The 27518-nt window shown below is 42.9% G+C and overlaps 1 protein-coding gene across 1 annotated transcript; it reads right to left on the bottom strand.

Moving 5' to 3' along the window:
• Positions 1-3077: 3077 nt before the first annotated feature.
• On the bottom strand, positions 3078-7874 carry dact2 (dishevelled-binding antagonist of beta-catenin 2). The gene is made up of 4 exons (XM_030107270.1): positions 7394-7874; positions 5948-6080; positions 5531-5821; positions 3078-5366 (listed from the first exon to the last, which is right to left on the bottom strand). Exons 1-4 carry the CDS (start codon positions 7670-7672, stop codon positions 3472-3474), a joined length of 2598 nt encoding a protein of 865 aa, XP_029963130.1. The 5' UTR covers positions 7673-7874; the 3' UTR covers positions 3078-3471.
• Between the last annotated feature and the right edge of the window lie 19644 nt (positions 7875-27518).

Below are 27518 nucleotides of genomic sequence, written 5' to 3' on the forward strand. Positions count from 1 at the left end.
TGTTGTCGTTTCAGCAAAAACCTGCGACTCTGAGTTGCAACATCTGCCCTCGACTAAGTCTCGCTGTAACTCTATATGTTTTTATGAGCAAATCAGATTTGGTGCTGATATTTAAACATCTTAAGACTAAAGTTAATCTCTCTTGCAGCACGATGGAAAAGCATGACGTCCCCCCCGCGCTTTCAGGGTTGCATTTTGGGTTGAAGCGAAGAGCTCCTCTCATCGGGGAGGTAATGAGTTTCTGAGCTCAGACTTGTCAACATAGTAAATCCACATCTTATATCAGAAGCTCAGAGCTTTCTCCCACCAGGGAGGCAACACCATCTCAGCAACATGCAGAGAAATATTTAAAACTACAAGGTAAAATATTCTTAGTCAGTAAAGTACAAGAGGACTCAAAGATGAGCAGTGAAAATGAGTAAAACATGCTCTGGGAGGCATGTTGAGAGGAATGTTCTAGAGATAACGCAGAGACAACTCGATGGGGTATTATGTGTTTTGAGCATTGGAGACAGACTGGGAAGGGCCGGGTGCTTGTTGGGTTTTGGGATTACCTCATGCACACGTGAGCTGAGAGCCCCTCCTTCCTCCGTCACCCGATGTGAACCAAGTCAAAGTTTAATTAGTGTCTCGCCACGGCACACCCTTTGTTGTTCTAGCTCCTTTTTCTGCTCGCACTTACGATTGTTTGCAACGTTTTTCTCGTTGTACGGATATCAATGTATCACAAAACTGTTACAGCTTGAGAACGATGTCAAAAGTTCAGATTTCTTACAAAACACCAGTTTTTGTTAATGATTGCCATTATGTTGGAATGAGTCAGTCCGACAAAATACAAGAAAGCAGAGGACAAAATACAGCGACTCTGTATGTAATAAGATCACTGACTAAAGCTGATCAGTGTCCCTGCATCCCCTGCTTTAGCTCACTCTTTACCTGTACTAGTACTGAGGGTAGATTAACATTTAAACCTATTTATACCTGACTAGACACTGACCAGCATGCTGCAAACTGGTTTAGAAAACCCATGTGAGGAAGTGTAATCTGTTGTTCTTTCAGTTCCCTCAGTGCTTTCATCAGTTGATATAAACTGGAACTGTGGTTTTCTAAAAAGTAAAAAACATCCAAAGTACACACTCACCTATCTCTCAGTATGTAGTGATTAAAATATTCAAGTTGCAGTTGTGGGTTCATAAAACATTATCTTCATTAAACGTGATCATCTCCCATGTGCTGTGTATATAAATGATGTCAAAGTCTGAGTGTAGCCTGCTTAATGAAATCCCACACGGCACCGCTAGTCCTTCAGTAGGAAACCCATCCGCTGGGACATTTTTCTATAAAGCATCGTGGCTGTAATCTGCTCTCAATTTCAAACAACAAAACAAACAGAAAAATTATGAGTGAATCCTATTTGTGAGTGAGCATCTGTACACCTGCATTTCAGGTCCCCAAGGTTTTACTCCCAAGCTTTATCCAACATCCAATTATACAGCGTTGTGGCGGTACAAATAGATCCAGGCTATTTATTTGAATATCATATGGCAGAATGAGGGCTTGCAGTCGGCAGGTGGCTTCACCTCCTCATAAAAGAGCCAAAGCCGGGGTCAAAAGAAAGCAATTGACAGGCTTGTTAAACACAGAGTAACACACTCACACAAAAAACAAGGAAGGCAAGTGTACAACGAGGCCCCTGACCTCTCTATTATGAGAAGATGCTCCCTCAGAGATGAGCCAGCTCTACAACTGGAAAGGTCAGCAGGCACACAAGGTCAAGCCGACGCAGCCCCTCTATCGGCAACATCAAAGACGGGTCCAGTGGCCATCACGCTCCCTCTGAGCTGGGTCGACAACAACGGCACTAATCCCACCAAAGACTTGCTGTCTGTCTGACGGAGAGGACAGGGGTCAGCTGGATGTACCAGCTCTAATAAGCCGCTTCAATTGTAGCTAGTTTTAAAACTTAAATTGATGTCGATTGATGTTCTGGAGGGTTTTTTGCCCTTTCAACCTGCCTTGTGTTTAAAGAAAAGAGGAGTGAAAGCTTCTGAATTAACATATGTTCTTTTGAGAACACTTTTTATTGGGAAAAAAAAAAGCCTCCTCTTTTGTTAAAACCAATTGTGAAGAGTTCTTACTTTTCGGGTGCGAGAGTTTGACTAAATAAATGATTCATGAGTCTTAAAATAATGGTCTCCATAGTGACGGGATCCCTGCGGGAAGCAGGACTTCAAAGCAAAATTTGATGAAATGCTGAAAATGTTTATCGGCCCCGTAAGCTTCTTAGTCGGGAACTTTAAGGTCACGGTGGCTGCGTGATGAGAGAAAACATTATTACATATGACCGAAATGGAGAGGGCTGATGTTTGGGCTGCTTACCTTCACGGGTGTCCTTTTTTTCACCCCGCCTTTTGAAAGAATTTTAATGGAAAGATACCAAGGCAGATTTTGTAAATGAGATTATTGGGCAACTCTGTGCAGCTGCCCACTGACTAAGCTTCTCATGACAGCTCAGAAATGAGGAGCTTCTTATCATCTGTCATTCCCTCTAAATCCTGCGCGCCCCTTGCCATACACACTAACTGTTCTATTTAAAACTGTGGCTCTCCTCACAAACCCCAACTTCTGCTGCCATCATCTTAATGTCTGCTCGACTGACTGCGTGTTTACAAGTGCAAGTGTTTACTTGAGTTTAAATGAACAAGCCAGATAAGTTACACCCTCTAATTAAACATGCCTGCCTGGTTTGATTGCTGAGGCTGCAGCTTATTAAACCAACAGCTGGGAAGAGTCAGGAAATGAGATAAGGAGCTGTTGAAACTATCTATGCTAAACTGGTCAGTAACAGTGGGACATTTGTGAGGATTAAAAATCAAGAATTCTTTTCTCCCCAACACGTCTAAAAGGGAGTCACTGAAATAACAAGGAGATTCATGGGACTTACATTGAAGTAGAGAGAAATATATCATAGATGATGCTGGAGAATGATATCTGGAATACGTGAGGAAAATGCAAGAAAAATCAGAGGAAACTGTTAAAATTTTAATTAAATATGAGTTTATTCTAACAAGAGAAACATGATGAAAAAATTATAAACATTAAGAAAATTTAAAACAGAATGGTAAAGTTATTTTCCATTAAACTGTAAAGATTGTTTTTTTTTTAAGTACAGATACTTTCATTGCAGAAATGTCCTTGAAATTGTCTAATGCAGCCACATGCAACAAAGAAATTTGATTACAGCACACAAAAGTACTATTTGTTTTCAAATCAAGATTAAATGTGATAATTTTGTTATACATGCTTTAAAATAATGAACTTTTTTTTTTTTTTTTTTAACAGTTTTGGTTTATGTTTGTTCAGTTTTAACAAATCAGTCAGTCCTGTTTGCTTTAAGAGTCCAAGAGGTAAAAGCAGTTCCCACAGATGTGTTTATTTTGCAGATTTTTCCATCTGCTTGGGGGAACTTTTCTACACCAGGGTCATGACCTTCAGGGAGGCCGGCTGGAACCGCCGGATCTTCTTCTTCAAGGCTCGGGAAGCTTTGATGCGGCAGGCTGCTGGCTCGGGCCGGGCTGGGAGCTGCCTGAGGGGTCGTCCGGCGGCGGTGGGCCCCATTGCAGCGTCAGCCCAAACCAGGCCTCCCTCCTCCTCGGGGCTGTCCACCTGGTCCCCGTCATCATCCAGCGACAGGCTGCTGTCAGAGTCAGAGAGGGACTGGAAGCTCTGGCTCGACTCACTATCTCCAAAGCGATTGGTGGTGTTATCGCTCATCTCTCCCTCGCTACTCTCAGCAATTGTGGAGTGAAAAAGTGAGGCGCATTCAGCTGAGTACTCGGACTCGCACCGGGGCGGGTAGCGGCTGGACACCTGGAAAGGTGCTGGAGGGTATCTGGCATTGAGACTTTGGAAGAAGGAATTGGAGGAGATGGAGGAGTGGAAGGGACGTGCAGGACCAACCCACTGACCTGGCTTGGCGCTCACACTGCGGACCATCTGCATGCTCCCCTGAGCCCGAGCTTGGGGTTCTTTTGACCGCTGACACTGACCACAAGAGGCCTGAAACATATCAACATCTGGTTGCCATTTCATGCTCATGTGCCTCCTTCTCCTTTGCTCCACAGACTGCTCATACTCCACATTCTGCATCCTGCGAGTTCTGCTGGATTTGGCAGCAACAGGTAGGGGATAAGGCTTCAGTTGGCCCTTGTGGGTGCACGCAAGTCCTGGACTATGGGGGCAGCAGTCTGTGCCTGAACCATGTCGGTGTTCCTCTGTGTGTCCAGTGGGTAATTTGTGATTGAGTTTTCCCTTCCCTGATCTTCTTGGCTCCCCCTTGGCATTGGTCTCTCTAGTCCTTTCCCCAGAGGAGTAGCTGTGGTGCTGTCTCATTGCTCGTGGCTTGTCGCTACTCTTCCGCTTCAGTTTGACAGCTTTGGTTTTGCGGTCTGCCTGTCGAACCTTAACCTTCTGAGATCCAGCAGGAACAAACTTGGCATGAACAAACTCAGGTGAAGCTGCATGCCCACTGTGAGCTTCATAGCATTGGTTTTCCTCGGTACTGGAGCTGTGAACCATTGCTGCTCTTTGTCTATGACCGTTTCTATCATTTGGTCTTGACTCTGGATCAGCAGCACGTCTTTTCTCAGACCAGTTCCTTTCTATGTTGGAGTGCCCTGATTTTGGTTTATCATTCTTCTTTAAGGACGAGTAGGTCACCTCATCCGAGGTATACTCTTTCATGGCAGCAGGGTAGGAGTAGCGGTAAGAAACCTCTGGGGCTTTCTGCGGCTGTTTGTGGTTTGAGTTAACAGCTGACTCCTGGCTGGAGTAAATCATGCAGTGTCTTTTCTGGTCACTTACATGAGGGTTGATGCTTGTGGTCTGAGCTGGAAGGGGCCTTGATGTAGATACTTTTTTCTGAGGCACATCAGAAAACATTGTTACGTCTTCAGAGGACTCTCGGCAGTAGTTGCTGTGTGCATCCAAAGTCTCTGTATCTGTGTCACTCTGGAGTTTGCTCATGCTGCGCTGGAGGATCTTGTCGATGTAACCCAAGGTTCTTGACTCAAAGCCATTCTGTGTCCTCTGGAGAGAGTCATAGCAGTGTGTGGGAGGTCCTTGCCGCCCCTCTGGATGTTCTGGTGTGCCTGTTTCTCCTCCATGGTAAAAGATGGGGCTCTGGAGTGCAACAGCGTGCAGTGGGCTGGGATAATGATACACTTCACTCCCACTGCGTGACTCCAGATTACGTTGGAACTTGGGGTCCATTACCGAGCTTTTCAGGCTCGGGCACACTGGAGGTTTCTTTGCATCCACAGATTTGTAGCAGCCCAGCCCTTGAGCCATCATCCTGTCAAGATCACCTGATAAGCACAAAAACAGTCATTCAGTTTTCAAATCATGAACCTACTGAAAGATTACATGTCATTATGAAGCAAAATATATGTTGAGTTGCCTAGTAACAATAGCTGTTGGTGGTTCCTATCACTACACGAGAGTCTGTGGCCAAAGAATGAGATGCGATTACCTGTTGACACAGGTCTTGGTCGTGCCTGCTCGGCGCCTGTAGCGCTTGCTCTGATCCTGCTGCTGCCCAGATGGAAGCCTGCGCCCCGTGGAGGGTTGGGATGGGAGCTGCTCTCATCAGCAGAACGCCGACGGCTTCCATCAACTTGCAGTGATGGGCTAATGTGACAATTAGCAGGACTCGTGGGAACCAGAAGGAGGCTCGTCTGAGAGGAGGACAAGCACTCACTGTACACTGAGGTGCAGGAGTTGGACAGGGAACAAGATCCGCCATCACTGAGTTCATAGAAACCTGATGAAAGGAGGAAAATTTTCATGTGAAGTGGTGTCCAATCAACAGCTGAGTGCATGTGGCAACAATTACGATGAAGGTAAACAACTATAGTGGGTTTTTGTGGTCACATGTGCACCCACACACCTGAACTTGGCCTGCTGTCACTCTCCAGCTGCTCTGTGGAGGCTTTGTTCACATCCAGCTTCAGCTCACTGATCTGCTGGTCCAGCTGCTGCAAGTGGGTCTTCAAGCCTACATCCTGTTTCCGAAGGCGAGACTGCAAAACAAGCAATAAAAACTTCATTCTTTATAAACATTCTCAGAAAAAAGGGCGTTGAAAAGTTGCATGTTACTCCAAAAAACAACCCATTTATGCAGATGTGAAACAACACACACATTGGGCTGGTGCACAGATGCAAGCGTACTAGAGAAACGTCCTTCAAAAATGAGAATATACATTAACGAGGCCTGTTGTATAGATAAAAGAAGCTCTAATGTACAGCCATCACAGAAACAAAAGGAACTCAGCTGTGGCTGATGATTAACCCCAGCAGGACATGGGGGAGCAAGGAGGAATAAGTGGTGGGTAACTCATTTCTCCCCCACAGCGAAGGCCTGGCCATTGTGTAAACTACTACAAGAGCAAGGCTTGGGGGTGGGGATGAAGGATTGCTAGTTTCGCAGCATGAGCAGGATCTTTACTGTTACAGTGGTTCCAAAAATAAAATCTGGATTTCATTACATGCATGATGCTCCACTTAATTAACCCTACAGCCCCTGCACACTCACACACATAGGACCACATGGTTTGTATTTAAGTTTTGATAAGAAGGACTCTTTTAAAGTTGTTGGGTTTTTTTTTCTTTTTAATATGATACGAGTTGGCTTGGTAATTTGCAGCAACTCTATTTCGGATGCACGGCAATAAAATGCAAACCTCATGTTATTTGAGCACTTCACAATGTTCCCTTTGATGCTTTTCTCCAGTTCTGCGCAACTGTAAGGACTAGCACCTTAATCCCTGTGCTTCCTCCAAATGATTATAACAGCAGTCTCCGTGGAAAAAGACTGTCATGGAAAACTTCACAGAGCCAGCTGTCTCTGACACTCAGGGGCCTCGGAGGAAATGGATCCTCACTGACTCCCATTCACAGCAAAAAAAAAAAAGAAAAAAAATTCACCTTCTTTTTTATTTATTTCCTGACATTAGCAGTTAATGATTGAGGTTTGCCTTCCTGCAGTCCGCATGCACTCAGTGCGCGCACGCACACAACTAAACCTCTTCTGGGCCCTGCAGTGAACCTTGATTTATGACACCGATCCTACTTCCTACCCCCAGCTGAGAGAGAGAAAAAAGTGTGTCTGGTAATAATTGAAAGCGGAATGCACATGAGCATCAGCTGACGGCAACAATCAAACGGGGGTCTTTTCCAAGGAGAAATAAAATGTTCTTATATACATGAAAATGCGAGAAAACTGCGCATAACTTTTATCAAACCAATAGTACATTAGAAGTAAACACAATGTGCAGATCTGAGAGATGCATTTCTGTCTTTCTTTTGCCATATATCATTTGGAACAGTATCCTACCAGCTGTTGCTTCAGGGCGGACAGGGTCGCCTCCAGCCGCTGCTCCTCCTCTCCCATCTTCTTCGGGCTGTCCGGCGGCTCCGCGCGCACAGCCGTGACCGGCTCCTCCCGGTCCACTCGGAGCGCCCAGCTCACCATCTCGCCCTGTCTGTCCCGGAGCAGATGCAGCTCCTGCAGCCCGGCCAGGGCAGCCTGCAGCCTCTCGCCGACCCTGCCGCGGTCCACTGCGGGCGCAGCGCCCATCATCATCCCCGCACAGGAGCCCTTCCTGCTCAGCATGGCGCGGCGCGCATTATCCAGAGACGCGACACGACTGAAGAGATGTCCTCCGCAGATCTCCTCTGCCTTGCCGTTGTTGACCTGTTTGGTTTTTAAACTACCTGTTAGAATAAAATTTGAGCAGCTTACACGCTGGAGACTTGTCCCCTCCCACAGACCAAACGACCCTCCTCCTTATTGGCTGGCGGCTGCGTCCCAATGAACATCTGGTACTAATCCTCCTCATTCAAGCCCTCAGTGAGAGAAGCTGCCCAGGCATGCACTAAGTTCATCTGCATAATACCACATGGTATGATGGGCATTACTCCATTTCCCCACTTTCTTTTGTTGTTATTAATCTCTCCAGTCGCAGGGCGCTCAGGGATATGCCACTATGCAAAACCGTCTTTGATTGTTTGGAGAGGAAGTGAATGTATGAAAAGGGTCTCTCATCTCACCACCAAGGCTCAGCTCTTTCCACATGCAAAATGAAATCCTTTAATTACATTTGCATTTGCACGTTCTGACATGTACATGAACTGATTGTTGTAGTTAGAACTTTATGTTGGCTCAATCTGTTGCAAATTAATTTTTTAAGATATTTATCACAGTGTTTACGCTCAGTTTGAAATGTCTGTTACTTATTACGCAAATGCAGCTGATTTAGAAACTCTTGTTTTATTTTTGACAAATTTTCACTAAGAAAAACACTCCTGGTACTGCAAACAAATAATAGGTGAACATTGCCCCCTTGTGGTTATAAAAAAAATTTTGGACGCGCACGTTTCCCTGAGGACTTTTTTTTTTTTTTAACTGCTGTGCAGAAGAAGAACAACAGCAAAACCTATTCAGTAAGTAAGTCATGCTTTGATCGATCTATTAAAGGTTTTTCAGCTTTGATCAAAATGACAGCTTGATTGCGATGATCTAAGCAGATTTTATCTAATGTTGGCCTGAAACAAATTCTTTAGCTGACGCAAACGTTTGGTGGCTTTAAAAATAAGATAAAAATGCGCATATTAAACAGTTGGCATTAACTATTCTGCACGGCGTTTAATTGAAAATGAGACTACGAGAAATATTAAAATAAGTGGTACTGATTTTGAAACTTTGCCTGAAACATGCACTGAGTAATTTTATAAGAATTATTTGATTGCAGCCACCAACATGTATTTAATAGATATTGAGTTAATTAACTGATGATAATTTGCCCATTATTGACGCTCTCCATGCACTCTGATGTCTTATGGAGGTGAACACAGTGGTGTAGCTGGGACACAGTAACGGGTTGAAGGCACCTTCTGGGTCCATTTAATGACTGATTGACTCATTATGTTCTGTCAAAATTGCATCAGCTTGGTAGAGGAGAAATGATGGCGCACGCATGTTAAATTGGTTTGTTTTAGTTAATCAGTGATCAATAATGTGCTGCACTGCACAGGCTCCCATGAGGAGATGCAGATTGTTGGCAGTGATGCAGAGCTCTGCATAACACCCTAAATGAAATACATTAATCAAGAAATGACAACAACAAGCAGCAGCAACAATGAAACAGCTGAGAAAAACTACCAGGAAGCAGACGGTTCCTATAGAGGTAAGCAAGGTGTCAAGAGTGAATAATATCAGTAAACAAATGTTTATTTAGAGATGAATATACATTACAGCCTTGGTGAGAAAAACCAACAAAAAAACTTTGAAGTAAACTGGAGTATAGGGAGCATAATAAACACATCTATCAATCAATTTGATCAATTGTACATCAATCAAAACTAACAAGTGATAAGTTTAGAATATTTCACTGAGATCAATGTAATAATTGATAATAGCCGCACATGATTATTTTTTAATTTCAGAGGGAGTCTCACACACACACACACACACACACACACACACACACACACACACACAGAAAGACTGTCCTCCCACTGACCAGTAAAGCATTTAAACTTTAGGAAAAAAAATCTGCTCTATTGATTTGAAACTGTCTAAAAACGATCAACTCATATGTTTCATACCAGATATCGACACAAAATGTCACCTTTTTTTACTCTGCAGGAAGTAAAGTAAATAAAACATCAAACTATAAAGTAAGGTAGCATGCTGGAGTAACACTGATTTTCTTTTTATCATGGTCTGTTAGTAGGTTTTATGCTGTATGACAGCAAGAAAGCCACAAATTTGTCCAAGTTGATGTTTTAGAAGCATAAAGTGGACAAAGGTTTTTTGATAGACGCATTTTCGAGGTTTTACTTTGCAACTTCCAGACTCTGTTAACAGAGTAGAGCAAGTCAGTACAAAACACCTTCAGTGGCCTGATCAAGTCTGTACTTTTAGAGTTCAGTGCTATTGCGGCCGCAAAAGAAGATCCTACAAAATCTATATCTAAATGCAGGAATTGCTTCACAGCAATATGACTCACAGGACAAACATTTGTGCCCTTTCCACCTGAGCTGCAGTTCATCTGACTGAGACGAATGAAGCGCTTGTTCTCACTGTCAATAATCTGATAACAAATAAACGAGGGATGCCTCAGGCCTCATGGCAGGGGAAGAGCAACGCCAGGCTTTCGCACTGCTGCTGCTGTTCACGTGGTATCACAGGTGGGGAGGTCCTTTCATGCTATCTGCTGCTATCTTGAAGCCTGGAGTTCAAAGGAAATACCAGAATACCAGAATGAGATGTACACCTGTGTGGACATCCCTCACATACGGTCATATAAACACAGTCCGATCAAAGATAAGATGATTAAAGACTTTTAAATAACAGTTTGATGATCATTCTGTTCATTCATCAGGCTGAGCAACATTTACACATTTAATTCTTTATGATAAAATGTAATTGTACTCAGGACTTTATGAGTATTGCTCACTAGAGGGCAGTGTTACACTGCTTCCCAGTTTATCAGTCAAGTTGTTTTTTTTCATTTTTCAAGTATTTATGCTGGATAATATGTACATCTTACCGACACCTCATATCAGTCTTTCCTGGAAGCAAAATAAAGTCATTTCCCTCCCTCATTACGCAGCCAGTCACAGAAGCAGATTTATTTTCAAGATAAAGAACTAAATCATTTGTTTACCTATCCCTGATTGCACAAGCACATCCCCATCACTTTGATGGTGCACTTGGGATGGCCCCTCATCAAGGTGCTCACATTATGGCAAATATACAGTGCATTGTGCGGCCCACTCCTCACAGGAATAGCGTCATGTCATTGCGATGGTGCTGGCATACAACGCTGCATTGTGATGCCTGGATGTCCCTCTGCCCCCATCTCCTTCAAAGCACTTCCTTCAGTCTGACATCAGCTGAGGTGCCGCTGAAGAAGGTGCCCTCTTTTCTGACAGTCATGTTTTATTTTTTATTTTTTTTCACTCATATGATTTCCCACCACTCTGACGTCTACTTCCTACCTTCACTACTTATCCTGACCAAACTCAAAAACAGATTTTCTCACTGTAAGGTTTGCTCTTTGTGCGGTTTCGTCTTTGTGTTCGGCATTTACCGGCACATTTTTCCATCCTCCTCCTCTTTTTTTTCCATCCACTTAAGAAATGATAAAGCAGAGAAATGTTGATAACAAAGCAAAAACCACATGGGCAGGGAGGGATCCCGTCGGCCGCAGTTCTCCCAAACAGCTGCAGTAGAAAGTGCCTGTGTACCTGCTCAGGTAGATACAGGCGGGGAACAATGGGAGACACGGCCGCAAACAGGATGCGTGCGATGGAAGCCACAGGGGTAAACACAGGGTGTTGTCATATGTGGGACCTGAGTGGGTGTCTGCGTGAATGAAAAGAGCAAGAAGAGTGAATCTGTTGTCAGCTCTACACATGAGGAAAGAAAAAAACAAGCTCTTGACATGAAGACATTTGGAGCTTTGGACTTCAAAAGGATGAAAATCTGATATGATGCAGAGGTGCTCAGTGGAGAGAAAATTCCTGTAAAGGCTGTTGCTGATTTATATATATATAAATAATTTTTTTAAAGTTTCTGTGAGCATGTTGAGCTTGTCAGGGGATTCCCATGCAGGCCTACTCCCTTTTTCAGGTAATATAATTGGGGAAATTTCAGGGATCAAAGCTTCTTGTGTGTCTAACAACAGAGCCTCGCTTGTCCTGATATCTCTGACCGCTGCAGACACGACCGAATGAATGAAACATGAAACACTTAAACCCCACTCATCCATCATAGATCTGGTTTATTCAAGTCATGATCGCTGTGCACTGACGGCGCAATCAGAGGGAGACCGTCACATTTAAGCATATTTAAATGCATGTTTTTGGGTGTTCGGAGAACGCTGCATTACCAAGAGAAAATCCAGTCAAAGACTCAAACCCGCGGCTCCCTCACAATGAGCTGAAAGCACTAACCACTTCACCACCGTACAGCCTGACTAAACCTCACACACACAGATAGTTTTTGATGCCATCATGCAGCCATTCTGCACTCGTCCTCCTCTGAAGGTGAGTTACGGAGGGAGATTATGGAATTAGATTTTTATTTTCAAGAGAGTTTTATTGGCGGTGAAGTGCATCTGTTCTTTATCTGCAGCTCCTTACAGAGATCTATCCCGTTAAAAGAAGGGTTTGAAGTGGTTTTGGATGCTTGAAAGTGATGACTTATTCCTAATGCCCCAAGTGATTGTTAATCCGTAAAAATTCAGTTCTGTCTCACCCACAAGACTTGTCAGGAATTTCAGAAGGCAGCTTGGGAATTCCTTCAAGTTCTGAATCGGAGGGCAGAACTGATGTTTGTTCCCATTTTTTTATACGTGCATGACGAAAACCGTCGTCAAAGCCGCATCCAAAGAACACAACCCATCCTGGCTATTCCGACGATTGCTGATATCGACCTCTCCAGTAACAGTTCCCAGGCTTTTACAAGGTATTCGAGATCCGTTCTGCTCCGTAACTGGTAGCGCCTGCTGTTGCTGTCAAGCCTCTTTGAGAGCAAAGGCTCAGACAGTCCCTGCACTCTCCGCCATGTCGGTTTCCAATTCATTGCCAGCGGAGCAGCTCCATGTTTTATCTCTTGATGAAATCCCAGATTACAGGCTTGTTTCTTTGGACTTCTGCTGAAAGTCATTCCTGATAAAAAAAAAAGAGGAAAAAAGAAAGAAAAAGAAGCAACCTGTTTCATGTTAGAAAGGTTAGCCCGGCGATATTTGATCCAATAAATAAAGGTTGATGTCGGAATTGGAAAATAGGTTTATTTAAAATATATTATTTGACATTTAAAAGCATATCATTGGTTTGTTGGGACTTAACAGTTTAAAAACCCCACTGGGGATTGTTTAAAAATGGTGAACCCGGTCAGTCAGTCGTATCTTCCGCCATCATCTCGTCGCTGTGTGTTGGACTAACTTCTCAGACTTTCATTTGATTTGCCTTTAGAGCGCAGCTCCCCTTTTCATGAGAGAGACCTTTATGCTGCATGCTCGCAAAATTATCTCCTCATCAAATTTTATTTGAGCTGAACAAATTTCTGTTTATTCAGCAAGCGAGCGAGACAGGCTTCCATGCCGCACTCCAGCAAATCATAAAGACATCAGTCTAAATTAACTAATTTAGCATTGCCGTCCTTATGAATGCAGGATGCTGCTTTCAGCCAAGTTCCAGTCGATGGTCTATACCTCTTGTGTGACAAACTGGGAGAGCTGCTTGGAAAATGTCTTTTTTCCCCCTGTTTAACCTCAGAGGGGATTTGTCAAGGGGCACAGTGTGTAATGCACAATCGCCGTGAATGTGATGTGAAGTTTCTATCATATTTATATGTTTCCACCTGATTTATCCAGGTTTGAGAGTAGCTGTGCGTGTCCAGTATACATGTCTGTTGGGCTCTGTGCGGGAGAAAAACAGATTTAACAAGACATAAGTCTGAAAGACATCATTTACCTGAGCACAGCCACATTTCATGAGTGGATATAAAAATGTCAAAGTCCCGAAAAGGGTGACTTATCATGGTGTGTCTCATATCTTTTCATAGACATGGGGGAGAGAGAGACGTCTGAGCGGGGTAACACTCGGACTTAGCTGACCTTGTCTGCAGAGCCCCAGAGAATCATGCAGCTACACAGACGCTGCAGTGAGGGATAAACTGAGTTCCACATCTATTAATAAAAGGAAAATTCTCACTCCACTGCTACAAGTAATCAGATTTGAGACGATGAAATAGTTTTGGACTAACCGCACATTTTCATGGTCCCCCACAGCATTATATTACCAGAACAAGTTAGGCAGTTAATTTTTTATATCATTGTTGCTCATTAGATAGTAATCTTTCACTTTTGTGCATATTTGTGTGACTGTCTGAAAGCAGCCAAGTAGGATATACTGAAGGATGCTGGCATTTCCTCTTTGGATCATAATTACTGTAAAATAGGGGCTGAATCAACAGATTTTTTTGAATAGTAATAATACTAAGAGCAAAAACATGTTGTGAAACTCTGGTGATGTAAACTGTTTTACATCATGTGAATGGTTTGAGTCTAAGGTTGAGTCTGAGTTTGAATCTTGTTTATGACTTCTCTTATCTACTCACCCTCATGTTCTTGGTAAATCCCAGATATAGGGTTGTGAGCGAGGAGATCAGATTTATATTAACCTGTAACTTATATCAAACCAAACAGATCATCAATAATTGATCAGTATTGTTATCCAGGTGTTTCTTCATTGTTACAGAGCAGCTATAGAACTTACACAGACTCTAACTTGTAAAATGTGTTCACCGTTCACACTAAATACAACACAGCTATCTCAAGGCAATTTCATGGAGATAAAACAACAATTCCACATGAGCAAACATTGGCAACAGCGGAAAGGGACATCTGCAAAACCAAGGTGGCTACTTTCTGCCCCTCCTTTTGGTGTTTGGGAATAGAAGCAGAGAAAATGATGGGACAGGCAGACAGAGAGCAACAATCAACAGATTGTCACAAATTCACTTGCTGCAGGTGTGATGACAGCAAGAAGCATCAGCCTACGAACCTCCAGTTCTAATGTCAGAGATCCTGCAGGAAGGTACAGAGAGAGAGAGAGAAAGGAGAGAAGCTTAGTGTGGTAAAAGTCTCCCATGAACCTCGAGCAGCTTGCTTAATAAATCAATCATCATTAAAGAAAAAGACAGCAGAAATGTGAGCAATGTCTATGTGCAGATGTGGAGTCGCTGCCAGGAGTGGCGGGACTGTGATGTGAGGATTTTCAGTGACACACAGCGCTCTCAATTACAGTTATCAGATGACCCATCCAGTTCAGCTTAGACAGAACTGTCACTGGAAATACCAACCAAGTCCAAAATCTGGACTTTCTGTCTGACTGTCTCCACCAGCAGTAGCTTACACACTTGTTCTGTTTCTGAAAAGAAATAAACTGACAAATGCCAATTGATTGGCATGACGCCTTTCAAAGTGGGTTCTGCATAAAGATTGTGACCATTCTGGTTTCTATTCAGAAGGAAAAGAAGAAGCATCAGAAGCTAAATAAGATAGATGAAAATCAAAAACAAAGAACATAAGCTTAAGGTTTTAACAACTAATCACTCTCTGAAAAGTAACTTGTCATGACTCTGCGACTGGAATGAAGACCGCAGAGATGTAACCACATCAAATGCAAAATTCTTCATTAAATATTCCACAGTGTGCCTTTAAAAGTAAGAGAGTAAAGTGAAGAAATTGAAATAATCCGTCCCTCATTCACCCTCTCTGTTCCACACAAACAGCTGCCTGTGGAGGGAGGATGTCTGTCGTCCAAACGAGCCTCTGTGATCGTCATCCAGTGAAGGGAAGCTCTGTTGTCCTAGACAACCTCAACACAATGCCATCTGTTGTGTCCTTTGTCGTGTGTTGTGCTGTTTATGTATGTTTATCAAGATGGTGGCACAGAAAGAAAAAAACAAAACAAAACAAAAAAACTTGGTTTGACTGGAACAGCTAAATCTCCTTTCCTCCTTTGGACAGACAGCTATTTTGACAGAGCAAGTTTCTTCTTGCACACAGGAACAGCAGCAGACGTGGCTTTAGACATTCGCCAAGCCATCACAATGACGTTGCAACACAGACTCGGGAGGACCGAACCCGCCTTGTCTAAACCTCCCTCATGTCTGATCAGCATCTGATTTTGACATCAAATCTTCATGAGGTGAGTTTATGCTGAGCTCTGTGGCGGCGCTCGCAGGAAAATAACCACAGGCGATACAGTCTGACTTCTGAAATGCTTGCAGCCTCTTTTGCAGGTGTGCAATTTTAAGAGGCCTCTTTATTTTGTAGAATCACCTAAAGTTTTTTCCGCCTGCGAGGAGCGTGACAGACATGCTCGTGCCCTTAGGGTGATATTACAATACATCTGTCCACACAAAATTCATCACTACACCTCTCTTCCAAAAAAACAACAAAAAAAAACTTCTCACAACAAAAAAATACAAAAACTTTGCATTTAAAGTTATTGGTGACAACTCTGTGTGGTTTTTATTTACCAGCCCCGACCAGCTCCAATTCGTCAATTCAAGTCAAAACAACCCACGGCTTTCTCCCCGCACAGCGGGAAAACACGGGACTCAGGTGATCTTGTGCCCCCTGAGCAGACCGAATCCCCAGTGTGCGCCTGGACGTGAGTAAATTGCACTTGATAGGTTGACGAACTGAGGCTCATATCACCGCAAGCAGGTTCAATCAAAATAACACATCAGAGCACATTAATTGAGGAGATCAAATGTAAGACCCCGGGCTGACCCCTGAACACTTGCTCCTGAACCCTCCATCCCCTCCTCTGGTGTGCTAATCCTCTTGGAGCCCTCCATGGGAGGCTCATGTGGCCCGGAGGAGATGGACCAGAGGCCAATGAGGCTGACAGCACCAACACAGCTGGCCTGCTGAGTCAAAAGCTGGGATTGGGACCTGCCTTGCACGCTCTTTCACACGTACGGCGATCCCCGAAGAGACAGGAGAGCACCACTGCTGCCCCGACGCCCGCCATGTGCTCGGCCCTTCTCGAAACCGCGCTCCGTAGTCCGCCGTGTGCTGGCCAGTGATCCGATGGCGACGAGAGGCGTACGTGAGTGCGTTTCATTAGACGCGGGACCACACAAGACTGTTGTTCGGGATTTCCATAAACATTTGAAATAAAAAGCAACATCTATCAAAAGCAGTAGATTAAAGTTTGATTTTTGTACAAACAAAGGCTCAGGGCCGCTTTCCCAGAGCCACCACCCAGCTGAGGTCTCTAGAAAAATGTACCTTTTGTTTCAGAGGCGTTTCCCCACAACCTTTGCGAACTTGCATGTCATTAAAATTATGAGCAGAGGGGGCCCCAAAGGGGGAAGGGCAAAATCGCTCTTGAGCATTTTTGTTTCCCAAGACTTTAATTTTTATTGTATTTTCATAACACGGGCAAATCGCAAACATAAAGTCAACAAGACTGTCTGTCATTCAAGGCACAATGAGTCTGGCAAACAGAGCTCGGCACAATGAGAGAAACAATTGCTGAGAACTTCTCCCTGAGGAGGAGCAATTATCTTTCCCTCCTATCAGGAAGAGAGTGAGGATTAGGAGTGTTTGCAACAAGATAATGTGCAGCAAATGTTTGCAAATTCCTCCGCTCTGCTTCTCACATATCGACAGAATGAGAGCTCTGAACTGTATAACCAGGCTGTTAAAGTCCTTTCTTCCACTGACTTATATCCTCCTTTGACCAAGACTTGACACTTTGTGTCGGGGAGGTCAGAGGTGAAGCACGTAGAGCCATTTGTAAACTGCAGCAAAGTGGCTTAGCTGGGGCTGAAATAGTTTTTATCTGCTGGATGGATTAAATCCAAAATCCTTGTTAGTCTTTCCTGCTCACAAGGTTCAGTTCACTTTATGTTTAGAGAGGCTGAAAAGGAACAAAAAGAGAGGCTGTTCCAAAGTAAGACAGGAAAGATACTGGGGATGTTACATGGAGGAGTGGTAAAATTCTGCACTACCTTTATTGCTCATATATTTCTCCTGACAAGGCCTAGAAAGCATTTATGTAAATCCCACTTGTATCACATATCAGTTCAGGTATGTAGAAAGGTACAGCTGAACTACTATTTGAATCAGTGCCCCGGCCTCTGAATTCATTTATTGCCGTGTTTGTTTGGCAAACACATTTTGATGGAGTGGCTGATAGCACGGACACATCTGTGGACCCGACTAGGTGCTGAGTTTCTCTGCTGCTCGAGCCAAGACGTGGGACACGTGATGAGACAGTACAAAGTTTCAGGTGAAATTTAAAAAAAAAGAAGAAAAAAAAAGAAGGAAAACTGCATCTCTTGACATTTTCTTGTGGTGAAAAAGCTGTGAACTACAGGGGAGAAGCAGGGGCCAAGGCCCCATAATATAGCCCTTCTCTCCAAGGCCAGGTCTGACGCATGGAGCCCGACGCCGCGCCGGCCGGGACAGAGCGGGTCTGTGTGGAGCGCCAACCACAGAAACTCTGTCACCTCTCAGCGCCGCGCTGGAAACCCCTGCGTGCCGCCGCTGACGGCGTCCCACAACAGCCGCAAGTTGACTCTGTTAATTTGCGAAGCATCACTCACGCATTTTGTTTTGCACATAAAGATGTTTACAGACTATAACAGCTCTTGATTTAAGAATCTGTTAGTCGGTGCATCCATGAGCAAATTGATTAATGAACCCAACTGTTTGCTTTTCTGTCCCGTAAGCAAACACAGGCTTACAACCACTAACCAGCTACAAGTTTGACATCTTGTGGAAATATGACTGCTTTTCTCAAGACACTGACATAAAGATCAACGACATGTTATTTTCACGAAGTGGTTGGTTTGACTCGTTTAATCTCTGCAATAGGAAACAGAAAAAGCGAGCTTGACTGTCAAAAAGCAACAATAAACAGAAACTTCACTCATTAGCATGTCGTGTCCCAAACCAAACTATTTCCGAAATGTCAAACTAAGCCACTCTGCGCCATTGTGGTTGGATATTTGGCCATCAAGGCAAAAATATAGAACCTATAAATACCATTACAGGAAGATAATTAAACTCATGTGCAAAAAACTTAACAGTAATTTACAGGGGAAGTCACAAAGGCACATAAACTCCTGTTTTTTTACGCCAAACGCTTAGTGGGTAAAAACATTTTGTCCCAACGACTCTTTGAGACAGGAGGGAAGGGAACCCATTACTCTGAGATCAAACAAGTTCTTATCACACATGTCAAGGCTCGATTAATTTATGGCAAGGGATTCAAGAAGTGAAGACAAGCCATTCACACAAAGTTTCTCACCCTTGCAAACAAATAAAGAAAACATAAAATGAAAAGAAAATGTAAAACTAGCTAAGAAAGACTCTAATATTATTTTCATGTGTGTCCGAAGGCTTGGGGATTGTAGAAGATCTGCTCGCCATCTGTTTGATGGTCAGATGTTTTTCATTAAGACTGACTCTAAATCTTAAACAAGTAACATTTGTTAAATTCACCATTTCTAAATGTCAGCGTCCATGTGGAGAGATTAAGTTGGAATTCATACATCGCTGCTTCTGGGAATATATTTGTCATTGTTACATTAGAGCCACTTGTGAGTGTTTGGGAGAAACTTTTAGAAGAGAATAGTTGCTCTTGTACAACTGTGCTTTCATTGGTTGAATCCAGTCAGGGATGTTTATCATGTTGACTCTTTTTCCTAAGAATCCTTGCTTTTGTATGACATGCAATTGTATGACACATTTTGCTGTTGTCTTGGTGAAATAACGAAGCAATTCCCTGAAAATGTGTCATATGTATCACTGTCTGTTGTCTTTTGAATGGTTTAGCGTCATGCAACTTCTAAAAGGCTTTCAGCTAAGCTAATTTTTGTCTATATAAACAGGATTGTCTTTTTTTTTTTAAATCAAACATTGACCTTTTCAATCATTTAAAGGAATACTCCAAAGATCTTGGACCCATGCCCTATCCTTATCATTTACAAAGTGAGATAATGTCATAAATACCTTTGTTGTGTCTGTGCGTCCAGTGGCTGGATCCCAGCTGTTAGCATCGTAGTTAGCTTAGCTCAATTCCTGGAGGTGAAGAGGAAACAGAGCCGGACTTACGAAAGTGGACAAAATACTCCTTCCAGTGGTCCAGGGGATGGCGTATTAGCACATGAAGTAAATCCGAATGGTTATTAAACATTTTAAAAGACGTGTTTTCTTTTCAATCCGTTAAAATAACGTTTTGATACACACAGATCTGCACAAGCATAGTGCTCCGCGGAAGGATATACCGGCGCCCAGCAGCTGAGTCTATGGCTTCTACTGCTGTGCTCTGGTATATCCTTCCGCGGAGCACTGCACATGTGCAGGTCTGTGTGTATCAAAATGTTATTTTAAGGGATTGAAAAGAAAAGACGTTTTTTAAAAATGTTTCATAACCTTAGGTGGCAGTAATGAGCCTAAAAGCTGCCAGCGACCACCATTACCACAGAAGAAGAAGAACAAACGGATCCAAACATGAACAAATGAAGAAGAAAGTACAAGCGGAATGAGAGATGCAGCGTGTGGAGTTGGAAGACCCGCCAGTCTCGTGTAAATCTGTCGCGTGGGAAAGCTTGGGAAAGATGTTCTGGTACATATGTGAGCTTTTGTTTCTTTTTCCCCACTGTACCGAAAAAACGTACCGAACCGTGACCCTTACACCGAGGTATGTACCGTACCGTGGCTTTTGTGTACCGTTACACTCCTAATTTTTTGTGATCAAGGGTTTAGTTCAGTTTTGCATTGCATCTTTCAAATTATAAAGTCACTTTATTAAGCACGATTTCACACCACAGTAATTACCAACCTTTAAAATGCACTTTAATCTTTAGAAACTTTCTTTATAAATAAGCATCTGTCCTTTGGTTAAACAACGCTATTTATTTCAGCTTCAAGTCAACTTTATTTCAGTCTAAAATACAGCAATTCTATGATGTCAAAAGTTTTGACATGCTAAAGTTTAAACTATATTGAAACAATGCATCTGTTTTTTTATGAAAATAATTGCTCATTGATATGAAATATGCTAAATGCTGTAAGACAGACTTCACACAGTGCAAGCAGGTTTCCTTGAGATAGAATCTGTCTCCCGTTCAGACAACATGGAGGAGATCCTGTGAGGTCCGGCTCACATCAGATCCCTCTGCCAGTTAAAACCACGATTCCTTCCTATCTGTGCTGTGTGTGATGAGGATGTGCACACTGAAAGGCCGGGGTATCTGTCTGAGTATCTGAGCTATGTAAACTCACTGCTGTGGGCCATGGTGCAACAAGCCCCCCCCAACATGATCCGCACACGGAGGCAAAGGTAAAGACGAACAGATTACTCACACAGCTCTTGGTTGTTGGATGAGAGGCAGATAGTGTCATCACGAAGATGAGACAAAGAGGAAATAGCCTGTCGTCATTTATTCTGACTGCTCCAGTGAGAAGCTGCAGATTTAGAACAATCAGAAATTAGTCACATTTGTAAATTAAGATAATGAATCAGACAACATAACATAGTACTACAGTTACATCCTAACTTTGAGTGTGTTGTCTTCACATGACAACAAACATTCAATGTGACGACCTTCTGTTTTGCCAGACGACAACAAAATGGACAAACAAACATCACATAAATTAGGAGGAGCGAAGAACTGAAAGGAAAGGTCAATACTGTTGTCTATTGTCATGATCATTATTGTTTTATAAAGCTTCAAAGTTACACGTTGTTTGTATTTCACTGATGAGAGAGAGGATAGTAATTGAACATTCCTATGAGAATGTGCAAGAGCAATTCTTTCAGCAATACTCATGTCATGTTGAGTAACGTCAGACTTTTCTAGCTGTACGTATAACTGTTTGCATTCAGACGAATTTTTCTCACAGGGATTTAGGACCCTGTCCACTAATGAACACCTTATCAGCTTAAAAGATACTCTTGAACTCATGAACCCATATCATCTCCATACTTTGTTACGAGAGCATTAATATTGAATTCCCAAGCTTGAACTTTTAGAAAACGCTCTGATTCGGTGTAAAACGGGGGGAAGCACAATCTTTTTGCAAAAGTTCCGTCATGGCGCTACTGTGCAGATGCATCATGGCCATAATCAGGCCTGCTGACTGCTCTGCTGGGGCGCAGGGCCAGATATAAAGGATGCCCCCCACCGCCCCCCATATCTTAATGTGGACTCAGAATGTCAGTGTGTCCACCACTGTTAATGTTTATAGCGTAGTGTTGCTTGTGTGTGCGCGTGGTTTTATTAAATTAACAAATAATAGCACGCCCACTTGTAGCCTGGACAGTTAACTACATCTCTATCATTTCGTCCATTTCGTGTAAACAGACACCGTTTTCAAAATGCAGTCGTGTAAACACAAAACTTCTCTGAAGCGAAATAGAAAAACAATGTGCTCACCTGAGATGTTGTCGTGTTAATGGGGCCTAAAACAAACAATCTAGAACTGTTCTGGTATGTCAAATGTTTAGTTGGTTAATGAATCCTTGTGTTTTTCGGAAAGGACATGTCTGCCAAGCTAGCAAAATTATTTAGTTCCAACTTTATTATTTAATTGCAACTATTTAGTTCCAGCCTGCCTTGTAATGTCACTCCAGAGCACCAGGTGGTGCTGTGGGTCATTTTAGCTCTGAGTCTAAAAGATTAGAAAAGCATGTTTGTTCTATTAGTAGGGTTGACCAAGCTAGAGATTTTGTATTTTGTGTGTGTATTCTTTGCTATACAGCATGCTAGGTAATGCGCTGAAGCTAAAGTGACCTTAAACTCACCTAAGAGTCAAAGTCTTGATCTTGCTGCAAATTGTGAGCACAAGTTCAAGCTGTCAACAAAGTGAAATGATCACAGTTCACAATTCAAAGTGTAGTTCTGTGCTTGAGTTGAGCCCAATTCGCTGAGACAGGGTGTGTTAGCCACGTATCGCTGCTCTTGCCCTGACGTATCGGCGTGCCACACACTCCGTGCCCCGTGGCTCTGAACAGTTACATCACTCCGTTCGACTCACTTGGCTCTGGAAGAGGGACCTTACACTTTTTCAAAGGTGAGTTTCTCTGCATGGAAGACATATCCATGACGACAATCAGGACGGAGCAATAGGGGCTTTGCACAAGGCAATAGGGGCTCGTGTTTCCTCGCGGATGAATGGACTACAGTAGGTCGGTCTGAGCTGGTGAAATGAAGTGTTCGATTTAAATCCTAATGAAAAAGCATTAATGACATGCAAAGATAAATATCAGAACTGGATGCAGCGTGGGGAACTGCACATAACTAAATCACATCTTAAAAAGCCAATGAAAACTTCGCAAAATGAGCCATGAATGCTGTCTTGTACTACAGAATATTATATTATGCAAGTAATCCTTTCAGTCAGCGACGGCTTGGAATTCGAGGAGGCATCGAAGGCCAAGTCGCGTCAAGCCGTCAGCTCCTTTCGCCAGCTCATTGCTACGCCGTTCCCACTGTTTGTGATTGATGACCACGGCTTGTTCGCGACCGAGACTCAGTCGAGCGCTTTCCTACCGCTGACCAGCACAGAACACAACAAGATGTTTTACTCAGTTTACATCACGGCGGAGAAATTCATTACGCAGACCCATATTTCTGGACTGTTGATATTTTCTTGAACGCTAAACAAGAGCTCACCTTGATATGTTGGGCTGAGGCCCGGCGTAGCGTCTGAGAGGAACCGTAAACTTCTCGAACCGGATGGATTAAGGGGAGAGATTAAATCTGGAATAACTCATCTGCTCTGATACCTCTTTCATGGTTTTGATTTCAGCTGGTTTTGCCAGGCATTCATCAGAGTTGCAACATAACCTACATTAAGGTGTTTCTATAAAGATAAGTCCTTATTCTGATGGGTTTCGTCCCACAGCTCCACCTTCAGGTGCCAGGTTAAGGTGTCACTCATGATGGTTTGTGACAACTACGACGATTAAATTTCAAGTGCTTTGATTTCCGCAGTCAAAATATTTTGTGAAAACACGAGGAGCTGCGAGAGATAAACAAAATACACTCACAACGAAGGGTTTGTGGGTGAAAATTCAACTTGTACTATGCTATACTTATACTACAAATCTTGGCTGCATTAGTTTCTGTAAAATTAAAGGGACTGATTGACTAAGGTGTTGCATGAAGTGTGCTGAATTACACAAATGGATAGTTTTAGTTTGCACTCATTTTGCGGGTGAAATACTAAGAATAATGCCATGAGTGAGAGCGCATGGAAATAGGAGTATTCAAACAAAAGACTTTTTGCTTTCCTGGTTGTTTATGTGGGAATGATTTGCTGGAAACTTTATCGTGTCCATGTTTATTTGCTTATCTTCACCATGCGGTGAGTGAACGGAGTGCTGAGCCCCCACGAGCACGACAATGTGGAGTTTGACGTACTCGTGAAGGAAGTTATGATAGATTGAAGCCTGGAGCAAACAAATCTGAATTTGGCATTAAAAAAAAAGGAGTGCATACATTGAGATGCAACAAAGAAAGTGTGTAAACAAAAGTCCAGACTGAGGCAGCAGAGGAAATGTATCTGACCACTCTGCTGAAGGCAGAGCTGGTTTGCATCTCTTTTGCAATGCAGTGGAAACAGAAGTAGCATAACACATCGCAAGTTGTGCATCATTTAATAAGCATGAACGCCAAAATGTCTTGCAAAGTGTTGACGTTCTGAATTATTGTGACTTTTTGTCTTTGTTTGTCCTGTGATGGTCTGGTGGTCTGTCCGGGGTGTGACCTGCCATCACCCATGGTCAGCTGGGATCAGCTCCGACTCTTGGCGACACCGAGGCCCTGATTTACTCAGATCTCGCAAAGCACGCTAATCTGCATGCTCGCAAATGCGGTTACTGTTTTTGAGTGATCGACAGAAGGAGAGACATCATGCTCAAACAGGAGCGTTCAAACATTTGCCATGCAGTAACTGGAGGGAATGCCGAGCGCCCACGAGTGAAAAATGAAATGTTGGACATGATAGAGGAGGTTATCAAGCATATCACAGTGTTACAGCAAATAGATGTACATTTAGCACAATAAAATGATGACTTTCAAAGTCAGCTTGTTGTTAAAAAAAACAAAACAAAAAGGGCAACAAAGGGATTTATAAAGCATTGCAAGGCCTAAATCTTACCTATGCACCAATTTACACAGCAATGTTTAAAAATGAACACTAGAAACTTCTTTCATTGAGGCTTTTTTTCCCCCTTTTTTACACATTAAATAACTCAGAAATTTAATCAGCAGTAATTTCTAAAATAACTTGCCTGCTAAACCTGCTGCTGAGGTTCTTATTCTCAGGAACCTTCACAACACTGTCGGTGCCACATATTTTTTTTGTTTTGAACAAGTTCATGCGGACACATTTAAAGATGAGGAATGGCTGGCAGAAGACTCAGACGGAGACAGTGAGATAACGGAGTGGTGCTGAGAGTGTGGGAAGGGAAGACAAAGTGAGAGAGTGTGGGCAGAGCCTCTCGGTCTATCTCAGCGCATGTGGACCTTTCGCTGTGGTGGGGGGAAGCTGGAGCTCTGAATTATCTGCATTGTTTAAAATCCCCATCCCTCTTGTGTCTTGGCAGACGAGGCGCAGGCTGGGGTGTCCGTGTGGGTGACTGTAAATGAAACATTCCGCGCTGGGTTCAGGACGGGGTTCCTCTTGACTCGTCGTCCGTCATTGCGTGCGGCTCCTCGCTCTGCTGTGAAGCGGCCTTTTCTTCTGCCTGAGGAGAGACTTGCACTAAATTCTCAGGGCCCTCACTGTTGAAAGCACCGTCACCTCCCCTCTACACCTCTATCTCCCCGATCTACCTCTTGTGAACATTTGCAGTGAGGGTCCACGGCGAACAGCCTCATCCTCCACAGCTGTTTCTCCAGGCTCCAGCTAAAGGTTGCTGATCATGGACATTCTCTTTCAGCTGCACTAATGGACAAATTCACACCTGCGAGCTTTTCAGCACATACTGATTTTCCATACGCTTTATGTTCAGTGGCTTTCTTAGAGCCCCAAATCTGAAAGTCAATGAGAGATACCCAACTCCGAAGCAAATCCAGAGATTCTCTCGGTGGGTTAACCATATGTGTCTGAGTCTTGTGCTTAATTTGCAGGTGTTTATAAGGCTAATTCTTCATAATGCATTTTGGAGAGGAGTGTAAAGCTCTCCTCGGGGAGAGAAGGGACCCAGGTTGCCCTCACATCTGAAAAGCAGCCTAATGGGAAAGCAAACAAAGTGATTACCAAGGTGCCTTTACAAGGAGCAGCCTGCAGCCAGAGTGCAGCGCTGCACCTGAACAAGCATGTGTGTGTCCATGCACGCGTGTATCCTGTATGAGTGTGCATTCATGTTCATGGAGTGTGTGTGTGTGAACCTTCAGCTTTGTCACATGACAGTACTGCTACATTTCCAAGTCACACTCTATCAGACTGGTATGATGCTATCCAACTTTTTATTTATTTTTTTTATGTTTTGATTGGCGATCACCACCGCGCATTATAACATAACACATTTCTGGAATGCCTTTTGGTTCTTAACGTATTGCTGATATGAAATGACTGACAGACCGTCTCACCTGAATGAGACCTGTCTGCTGCTCACTGCATGCTGGAGGTTCATCTCAGTTTTAATGATGCTGTGTCTTCCCGTTGTCATTCCTTCATTAATCTCTTCCTTTCTAAGTCGGGTCAGCTGTTCAAGCCAGAAGGAAAACAGTTTTTGATCACTGAAGTGGATTATTCATCCGGATGGTTTGGAAACATGCCAAAAAGTTGAGTGGACACTGCTTCTACCGGATGGAAATAAATAGACTGAAGGGCTTAAATGGCAAAATTGACTCAGACTCTCAGTTCATCATATAGAGTGACAATTGTAGTGCAGCACTTTACACTCTGGTCCTGCATGGCTACCAGAATACGGATCTGATGCTCTGATGCACCAGCATTGAACTTCCAACAAGCGGATGCAACTTCATTTGAGATGAGGGAATCAGTGACAGCAATGAAACTCTGATCAGACATCCTTGTTAAAAAAAAAAAGCAATTAAATGTGTTGCACAGGTTATTTTTCAAAGTCACCACAGAGAATTTAAGCTACAAGCAATACTCTGACTTGTCCAACTGACCACATATCAATCTTTTGAAAAAAAAAGAAAAAAACGAAAAAAGCAACTTCAGTTCTAAGCACAAAATCATTTTCTTGAACATTTAAAGTGTGTCCGATAATACATGACAGCATTCTTTGTCTTTTGCTTGCTGCTATTGACTTACAATGATTAACTTTGAACAATAAGTGTTTGTATCCTTTGTGAGTCTCCAGTGGAATTAATCATGTGACCTTGTCTCAGCTCTCTCTTTTTTTTTTTTTTTTTTTTTAATCTGATTCCATCCATTAATCATTTGATGCTGTACCACCCCTGCTGGACTATCTGGCAACATTCAAGCAAGTATATATGTAAGTTTTTATTTTAGCTTCTCCGATGAAAGTGCATCTCTGAGATTAGATGAAATCTGATTCGAGTTGTTGAAATAGAATATCAATAATACAGTGAAGCCAATGAAGGTGTTCATGTTGGTCAAACCCAGATATAACTGGAATGATTGAAGGATGTTATAATTTCTTTCAAATAAATGACAAATTAAAGACATTGTAACTACAAGAGAAACATTTCTCATATACAAAAAAAAAAATTAAACTCTTACTATGTGCATATCATAAATATTATTTAAGTAAGGCTTTTTAACCTTTCCAATAAATATTAAATACACAGCATATCCCAATCCGACAGTTATTTGTTGGTGGATGAAGCTGCCAACAGAAAACATTGAATAAGTGTGTGAGAAAGTGGTCATTTGCGTGCTTTAGTAAAAATCTCAAACATATGAATA

The sequence above is a fragment of the Salarias fasciatus genome, chromosome 13, assembly GCF_902148845.1.
Source record: "Salarias fasciatus chromosome 13, fSalaFa1.1, whole genome shotgun sequence".
In the NCBI taxonomy this organism is placed as follows: Eukaryota; Metazoa; Chordata; class Actinopteri; order Blenniiformes; family Blenniidae; genus Salarias; species Salarias fasciatus.